Here is a 9520-nt window from a genome sequence, read left to right as displayed (position 1 = left end):
AGGAGGAGGAACCGTTTTCAAAGGGATGCTATCAGATGGAAGCATAGTAGCTGTCAAAAAGTCGAACATAGTTGATGAAAGCCAAGTAAGCCATTTTATTAACGAAGTCTTCATTCTGTCGCAGATAGACCACAGAAACATAGTAAAACTATTAGGCTGTTGCCTGGAGACTGAAGTCCCATTACTCGTATACGAGTACATATCTAATGGCACCCTAGCGCACCATCTCCATGGCGAACATCATGCTTCACCATTATCCTGGGAAACCCGCCTTCGCATCGCTGCAGAAGTAGCCGGAGCGCTTGCTTATTTGCATTCATGGGCTTCTAGGGCCATTTTTCACAGGGACATCAAGTCCAACAACATACTGCTGGATAAGAACTGTAGGGCTGTAGTGTCTGACTTTGGGATCTCAAGGTCGATGCCTGTTAACAAGACTCACTTGACGACCATGTTTGGCGGGACTTTTGGGTACTTGGACCCGCACTTCTTTCGATCAGGACAGTTTACAGATAAGAGCGATGTTTATGCCTTTGGAGTAGTGCTTGCTGAACTCTTGACAGCCATAAAAGCTGCTTCTTCCAGCAGATGTGAAGAAGGCCTGGTGGAATATTTTCGATCCTTCATGAAGCAGAACCGGTTACTCGAAATAGTGCAGAAGTCAGTTGTGGAAGAAGCCAAGGAAGAGGAGATCTTTGCTTTTGCCAACATTGCCAGAAGATGCCTAAAGATGAACATTAAGAAGAGGCCTGGTATGATAGAAGTTGCGGCTGATCTTGATCGTCTCAGAACGATGCATGATGATACAGTAGGCGGAGAGTGACGTGACATCTGGGCCTGGGGGACCAAAAGAGTTCAAAGCGTAGATGAGCTTCATTTGTAGTGCTTGGATGATTGGATCTATTAATGAATAGCTCTTACAATATCAGTTTTCTTTTCTTTTCTTTTTTGATGAAAATATATCAGGTTTTCAAAACTATTGTGCTGAAACATTTCTACATGGTCGACGAGTTGGTACGTAGCTAGAGAGAGTGGTCTGTAAGCTAAAATTAGTTTGGGTGGTATATATCGTATATGATAATTATTTTTTAAAAAAACCATGAAATAATATGCCAACATAATGTGGAGAGAAAAAAAGGGGGGGGGGGGGGGTTCTTTTTTGAATAATTTTATTTTAATAAAAATGATTAAAATTAAATTAGTAAATTATATATATATATATAAACAAAATTATTTACCAAATTAACATCAAATTGATCACATCAAATACTAGGTAAGTGTCCTTGCATGGCAAGGTTATGCCAATAAGTCTAGTTCAAATAGTTGTTATATATTTACTTAGGGAGGTTAAAAATAATTGGTTGGAAAAGCGACTTATAGAATTTAGCAAATGTTGGAAAAATAAGAAGATAGCTAATTCTACCAGTGGTTTTAGTTCAAAACTAGTTACATTAATACTACGTACCGGTTGAATTTGTTGTTCTCAAAACCTCCCTATCTACCATAACTCTCCATTTGGGTTGTAAGTGATCAACTCTTGAGATAGAGGATGATGTCGTTGGGATTAATGTTTGAGATCATAGACAATTTATTATTATAAATAACCTAAAAGAACCTAAAAGAAATTTCTTTCGTTGGGATTAAGAGAGAAATTCATAAATAACCTAAAAGAAATTTAAAAAATTGTTTTTAACCACTTTTTAGTAAAAAAACGTTTTTGACAAATCAAACAAACTAATTTCTTATGTGTGTGTTTAAATATGCAAATTAAATAAAATTGTTCAAAATATAATATATATTATATAAGAGGTCTCCCCATTGTTAAGATTTAAGATTGTGTCATGAGTGTCTTCAGGGTACAGATTAAGTGGTTGGATCATGATAAGTTGGGATTTATACAGTAGATCGTGGTTCGATTCCTTACTCTGTGCAGTGAGACAAATCATCCACCTGTAATTTACCTTTTCTATCGAAATCGAGAGTACGAACAATGGAGGACCGTATAAAAGCGATAATCACAAGATTGTGTCACGAGTTTTATATATATATATATTTTAAGTATATTTACTTAGTTTATATATATACATAAAATATAATATTTCAGTTAATAGTCCACTGTCATTCTCCATGTACTATAAAATTAAAATCATAAAATAAAGTTCAATATATTTAATTAGGGGTGACTAGAATAAAATGAAACTATTCAAATTGATTAAACCAAAGTGACTCAAATAGTAAAATTGTCTATTTCTAAAAAAAAGTAGTTTTAGTTTGCTAATTTTAAAAACTTCTAAAGTAGTTTGGTTTGGGATTTGGATTTTGGTAAATTATCAAATTGATTGCCCGTTAGACCGATCAGTGAGGTTTGTCTAGAACCAAATTCTTGCAAAGGCTTGTCTTTTGTTCCTTGGGAGAACTTGAATGCTCAAATCAATTGTAAGAAGAAGATATGATAATATAAAGTGAGTTTCTATATATTAATGTAATTCAAACTTTTAGGAATTCATTCCTATTTATAGATAGTGTGAAGTGGCACCTAAAGTGTAATCTGATCGATATTCTCGTGTGATTGGAGAGATTTTTTATATATTAAAGAGATTATTGGTTAAGTGAATCTACGAAAGGAGACTAAGTCTAACTATATCTTCTATATCAACAATGGATTCTAACCAGGTTTGATCAATAAGTCTTTCTGAAGATAGATTTTTTGGAGATTTAAAGGGCACACACTATTTTTTGGTATAAATACATGACGAGTTTCGATTGGCCTTCAATAATACATATGGAGCATGGTAATTGGTGGATTTATAGGGGGAATAGATTAATTTCTCCCTTAATGAGATATTCTCTTGTTACCACTCATATCCCAAATAAAGCTATTTTTTTTATGATTTGAATATTTTATTTAGTCACAAAACTATGAATTTTTACTTGATTGTCAAATAAATAACAAATTCACAATTTTTTATTTAATGATTTGAAAAAAAAGTATAATTATTTGAGACAATCAAAATGCCATCAATTTTTTTTTTTTTTACCTCTATCTCTCAATTATGCTAAACAGTAGGTTGAGTAGGTTAGTTTATTCTACAACTCTCAAGTTATTTTAAGTGTTTTTTTTATTTTTAAACCCAAAAAAGTAAGAACCCATTATTGTTATTGGTTATATTTTTTTTCTTATTAATTGTTGTTAATTATTATAATTGAAATTGTCCAAATCACTAAGTTGTGATTTAGGTGGTTTCAAGTATATAATGGTTTAATTATGACTTAGAAAAATAAATAAACCACTAATAGTAATTTGGTTTAAAAACACGTTCCAAACCACCCCAAATCGATTATTACACTCCTCTAAATATATTATTGAAAAAAATTAAGGCTTATTTAGTTCTAGAAAATATTATTTTTTTAATTCTAATTTTTTATTAAATGATTGAATTCCTAATTAAAAAAATAAAAAAAAATCAAATTTCTAATTTTTCAACTATGGATTGGATTCTAAATTTTTTGAAAATAAATGTTACTTATTTTTATGACACAAAATGTTAAAGTATGTTTAGTTATAAAATTTGAAGTTGAAAACTAAGTAATGTTTTGATAACTGAAAGAATCCTAAAAATTTATTACAAAATTAAATCTAAACACAAAATTTGGAATACTATTTAAAAAATCAAAACTTATCAAATTATAAAAAATTAAAAGTTCCTAATTTTTTTTATGTAATTTATATTTAACTTTTCAACGTTTAAAACATTTTAAAGTGTTGAAAATCAACTACTATAACAATAAATTTATAATGTGGGAGAAAGAGATACGAGTGACTCTCCTTAAAGTGGGTAACTCTCTGGATGATGAGTGACTTTGAGGATGTCGATTGAATATCGAGAAGACGAGTGACATACTAAGAAATAATTCAATTAGGGGGCATGGGTAAGTGTTTTCGCACGAATTCTTCGATACTTAAGTCAATTTCTTAATGAGTATAAAATATTTGAAGCAAAAAGAGTCTAAGTGCGATTGTGGCATGATGACACTCTTGTTTAGTAAGGGAAGGGGGAGATTGACGCGTGGGCATCTCAAAGGCTATTTTGATTGGATCTCTTGAGATTTGTAGCCTCTTGAGAAGGTTTCTCGTAGAGTTTGGAGTCATTCACACCTCAAAGGTCACTCACACTTCACTCTCTTGTATTATAAATTTATTATCATAGCTCGTCAATAAAAATTGTTGTCTATACGAAGAGATTAAAAAGTTAAGAAATAATTTATTATTGTAGTTAGGCAACAATAATTGCCGTTGTCTGTGTAAAGAGATTAAAAAGTTAAGAAAACTCATTTGTGATGGCCCGAACAAGAAGCAATCGACATATCTCACTCAATGCTAAAGCTCAATCTCTCGCACACTCACTCAAACCAAGGACTCTCTCTCACACTATAAATTTATTATTATAGCCAAACAACAATATCAACCATGCCTTTTGCATTTGAGTTGTACCAAAGAAGTTACTTTGAAAACTATTGATTTGATTTGGGAAAGAGGTGATTAACATTTATTATAGTAATTCTGGTTTGTCAAATTTGGTGTCGCAACCCATTATAATGGGTCTAAATAAATGTTAATTTTAAAATTAAATGTTAAGATTATTATTAAATATTAAAATTATTAAATCATAGGTGGATTCAATAAATTTATTGGGTTCTCAAATATTTCTCATATATGACTGTGATTTGGGACTTTTTCATGTTTCTTAATAATCATATGACTATTTTTTAGATACGAAAAAAGAAATTACTGATTTGAAAGTTATTACTGTTATATACAGGATTTTTTAAGTATTTTAATCCTTCATCGGATCACCGTCCACAAATTCAATGGGCCCCATTTAAGCAATAGGTAATAACCGACGCTAGGCCCGGTCGCAGGCTATCTATTTCTCCTATAACACTCGTGCCACTCGTCCGTGCCAAACCGTCAAAACACGTCGATTCCCAACGGATACTTATATAACGGCTACTTGACTCCTCTTCCTTTCCAACTCCCCTTTTGGCCTTTCCACTTTTCCCAACAGCTCTCTCTTTTCTCACTCAGAAAAATTTTCCGGCAAAAGAGAATAGATTTTGCGTTCCAAGGAAAGAATTTTCTTTGTCAATCAAGAAAAGGGTCTACGGCAAACGAACCCGAGTCGGGGCGCCGAGGAGGCTTCAATGTGGACTAGCGACAAGAATTTTCCGGCGAGGGGGTTCTCCACGCCTCCTCCGCCGCCCGGAAAGTCGAGGCGGTGGTCACCAGGGTCTCCAATGTGGCCAATGTCGGAGAAGAAGAGGTCATCGCCCCAGACCAAAGCCGATCTCTTCCATATCATCCACAAAGTTCCTGCCGGCGACTCACCCTACGTAAGAGCCAAGCATGTTCAGGTCAGTGACATTTTGACTCTGCAATTGTACATTGTAGTTTTCGTGTGTTTTTCCGAGTGTTGATGGAATCAAATTCTATTTTGTCGATTTTGTGTCTCTTTCCCAAGAATTCTCAATTGCTCTGTCTTTTTTTTCTTGATGTGCTCTCAATTTTCCTGCTTCCGTTTTTGTCTGGTAGGTTGGAGTTGAATTCCATGTTGATGTTTATTTCGTCTTTGTTCCCTAAGAACTGTCAATCGCTCGTTCTATTTGTTCATGTGATCTCACTTTCTTCCTTTTGTTTTGTGTTTGTTTCCCAAGAATTGTCAATTGCTCTTTCTTTTTGCCAATTGTTCCTGTGATCTCACTTTCTCCCATTTGGCTCTAGTTACTGCAAAGATTTATATTCTTGATCGTCTCAATTAGCAAATTGGGTTGATTTTGTGGACTTCTTCCACTAGATGATATAATGAACAAGTTCCGAAACTATTCTCAATTCTCTTAGTTGTTCATAGCAAAAGTCACTGAAGCTAGTAGGGATATCCTTGATCTGTTTTCCTCTGAATCACCCTTTTACCGGAAAGAAAATAGATCCTTAAAACAGATCCTTAATTGAAAAAATTATGGCATAAAACAGTGTAAAATGTATTAACTTTTTGTGGCATCCCAGTCCCACTACAGTTGACTGATTTTTTTTCTTTTTTTGGCAGAATTAGTTGAAAAATCCCATTGAATGTGCCTGCCCAATGAATCATTTCCATTTATCTATATTGTTTTTGTTATCCAAATCTAAAGAAGAAATGTTATCAAACTCGTTTTCCATATTTGGCATTACATGAATGTGTTATTTTATTTTTGGCACTAGACTATACTATATTTCACAGAAGGTCTTTCTGATTCTAACCTTCCACCAATAGCTGATAGATAAGGACCCCAACAAGGCGATTTCCTTGTTCTGGGCAGCAATAAATTCTGGTGATCGAGTTGATAGCGCGCTGAAAGACATGGCAGTTGTAATGAAGCAACTGAACCGATCTGATGAGGCAATTGAGGCAGTTAAATCTTTTCGCCATCTATGCCCCCCCGAATCTCAGGAATCTCTCGATAATATTCTTCTTGAACTCTACAAGGTAAACTTCGTTCCCACTTGCCATTTCATGGAGGAAGAGTTAGTGAGAACCCCAATCAAGTCTTGTGTTCTTAGCAAGTGATATAATTGGTGCTTTAGGACTGAAAATTGTGCGCTATATAATAGAACTAGTTTTGCATCTTAATAGTGTGATCACTAAGTGTGAATCAACATATGAAATGTTGGTGCAGAGATCTGGAAGGACCAAAGAACAGATTGAAATGCTTGAAATTAAGGTGAAGAACATTGAAGAAGGGATGGCTTTTGGCGGGAAGACTACAAAGTATGGCAGATCTCAAGGGAGGAAGATTCAAATCACAGTTGAACAAGAGTACTCAAGGTGAACATTGCGCGTTGTCTTTTCTCTTCTTTTTTCCTTTTGGGTACAAGTTTGTTTCTTGTTTATAGGACATTCATCTGACTCTTAACTGCAGGTTGTTAGGGAATTTGGCCTGGGCCTACATGCAGCAGAAAAACTTTAAATCTGCCGAAGAACTTTATAGGTACGCTCCTTGTGCTTTTGATGGTTTTTTGTATGTAACACGAGTATCTGGAAGAGGAAATTCATTTTCTATAAATGTTTTTCTCACAGAAAGGCTCTATCTCTAGAGCCAGATAAGAACAAGCAGTGCAATCTGGCAATCTGCTTGATGCATATGAACAAGCTCACAGAAGCCAAGTTTCTTCTTCATACAATACGAGCTTCCTCTGAAGGTGCACAGGTTGATGATTCATATGGTAAGTCATTTGAGCGCGCCACCCAGATTCTAGCTGAATTAGAGTCTCGGTCAATTTGCGAAGAAGAGAACGATAAGGAGATCCTAACACCTATCTCATCATTTGTTCATGCAAACTTGAAAGAATTCTCTACTTCTGAGAAAGGAGAACAGAATTATGTTTCTGCCTCTAGAAGGTCAGTTTCCGGACGCGACAAGGAAGCATTACGAATGGATGAACAGAATAGAGAATCCTGTTCTCGGGGGAAACATGAGAATTCTTGTTCTGACACAAGAAATTCAAATTATCGATTATATAGACAAGGCAACCGTACAGAGGTTTGTTCTTCCTCACGGGTTAATTCGAGAAAAGGAACTGACAGAGAAAAACTAAGTGGGAGAAGAGCTGACCTTTGTAGGAATAGGAATGATAAATGGTTTAGTGCTGGTGGAATGGAACAAGGTTCATTCTGTAGGATGCCAAATGCATCTCCGTTTTCAGCCACACAACTCCAGAAAGTTCCATCCACACAGCCAAGAAGATGTTCACCGTCTTCCATTGGTGGATTCAGGGGAGACGGTGGAGTTGGTTGTTGTAACCGTAAATTATCATTCAAGCAACCTATGGCTGATGAAAGTCTGCGACTACCTGTCACCCAAAATGGCCATGGGAAACCGGCAGATAATCCTTCATCATTTGTGAATAGAGACTGGAGAAAGAGACCATGGGGAGACTATGGAGAATCAGAGGGAGTATCTTCTCAACAGCCTATTGCTAAAGTGGGATCGGCAGATTTAGTTATAGGTGGTCCAGCAGCAGTTGATGTCAATTCAAGAGTTGGGGAAGCCTTCTCAGCTCGAGATTGTGTTCAAGGTTTTCCCAATATCAGCACTGTAAACGGGGCGATAATCTCAGAAACTGACGAGCACAAGTGTTGTGCAAAGAAGAGCTTGCAAAAGCATGATAGCTGCTGTGATCTCATTGCAGAAAATGTGGACCCAATCGGGAATCTGAAACAATTCCATGACAGTTCAACATGTAGAAGCAAAAAGACTTGGGCAGATATGGTTGAAGAAGATGAACAAGGGTCGTCAAGCGGAAGAACTAATTGTCTGGAAAGGAAACAAGTTTATCCCTCTCAGGAATCTCCATTTTCTTCCAAGACTGCAACTTGGGGCTGTGATGGATGGAGCAGTGGAGAATACAATGATGAGAATAAGAATTCAAACGAGACTCATCAGCTTCTCACTCCACTCAATCAGATAGAGAATTTGAGCCAAAAGATGGAATCTTTTGATCTGAAAGATGGATATTACACCCAACCTGGAAATCCTGCTTTCCCAACCAACAGAACAGTGAGGAGGCCTTTATGCTTCGATCAGCAACAGGAACCGGGAAGAAGTGGCGATTATGGTTCATCGCCATTGCCAAAAAAGACCTTGAACTTTGAAGGCCGTAACAACTCTTGGCTGGAGAATGGAAGAGAAGAAACTTCTGGAAGCGGCGTAAAATTATTGAGGAGAAACAGGCTGCAGGTGTTCAGGGATATAACTCTTTCTTGTGAAAGCCCAAGGGGTGAATCAGAAGAGAACAACCTTTCTTCTTAGTGCATTGCTTTGTCCATCACTTGCACTCTTTGTTTGCTGTGTTCATGGTGTGTAGGTTTTGTATATACAGTACATACATATACTCATACTGTTGCTTTGTTTGCCCATTTCTATCTTTGTACTTTTTATCTCCAATTTTTCTCCTTCTCTTGTTCTTAACTTTCAGATTTCTTCTTCGGTCCTCTAGCAATGTTTACCTTCAATTCCTATGCTCCCTCTGTTATCCAAAATCCAAATGCTCTCTAGGAAACCCATTCCTTGTCATTAATGGAGCCTGGAGAGACTAGATTAATATAGCATTACATTCTTTAAGATATAGATTTGCTAATTTTTGGATAGTTTCATGTCGTAAAATTTATAAATTTTAAGTGGGGGACTAGCGATCCTATATCACTCACCATCAACAAGGCATAAGATTAGAGTTGACAGGCCACGGAAGAAGTCGAAAAACTCCAAAAAAGATTCCTAAGTTCAGTGCTATTGAGAGAAACACTACTAAGAATGTGCCAAAACGGACAAAAATCTGAGTTGCGAAAGGTGTAAAGTTGCAAATTTATAAATCTGAGACCACAACCAATAAAATTTGGCGTAAAGATAGGATACCTTCCAAGCAAGTTCCCTTAGTTCGGGGCCATGAATTTTAGATATCCAGCTGTCTCTATTATCAATAACGTTC

The 9520-nt window shown here is 35.9% G+C and overlaps 2 protein-coding genes across 2 annotated transcripts; both read left to right on the top strand.

Moving 5' to 3' along the window:
• Nucleotides 1-25: 25 nt before the first annotated feature.
• On the top strand, nucleotides 26-823 carry LOC127808627 (wall-associated receptor kinase-like 22). Its single transcript, XM_052347196.1, has one exon. The coding sequence runs from the start codon at nucleotides 26-28 to the stop codon at nucleotides 821-823; it is 798 nt and encodes a 265-aa protein (XP_052203156.1).
• Nucleotides 824-5031: 4208 nt separating this feature from the next.
• On the top strand, nucleotides 5032-9431 carry LOC127807718 (uncharacterized). Its single transcript, XM_052345756.1, has 5 exons — nucleotides 5032-5412; nucleotides 6309-6521; nucleotides 6712-6860; nucleotides 6955-7023; nucleotides 7113-9431. Exons 1-5 carry the CDS (start codon nucleotides 5203-5205, stop codon nucleotides 8842-8844), a joined length of 2373 nt encoding a protein of 790 aa, XP_052201716.1. The 5' UTR covers nucleotides 5032-5202; the 3' UTR covers nucleotides 8845-9431.
• The last annotated feature ends 89 nt before the right edge of the window (nucleotides 9432-9520 follow it).

Source organism: Diospyros lotus, chromosome 8, assembly GCF_014633365.1.
Source record: "Diospyros lotus cultivar Yz01 chromosome 8, ASM1463336v1, whole genome shotgun sequence".
NCBI classification, from domain to species: Eukaryota; Viridiplantae; Streptophyta; class Magnoliopsida; order Ericales; family Ebenaceae; genus Diospyros; species Diospyros lotus.
This window is presented reverse-complemented; position numbering and strand designations above follow the sequence as displayed.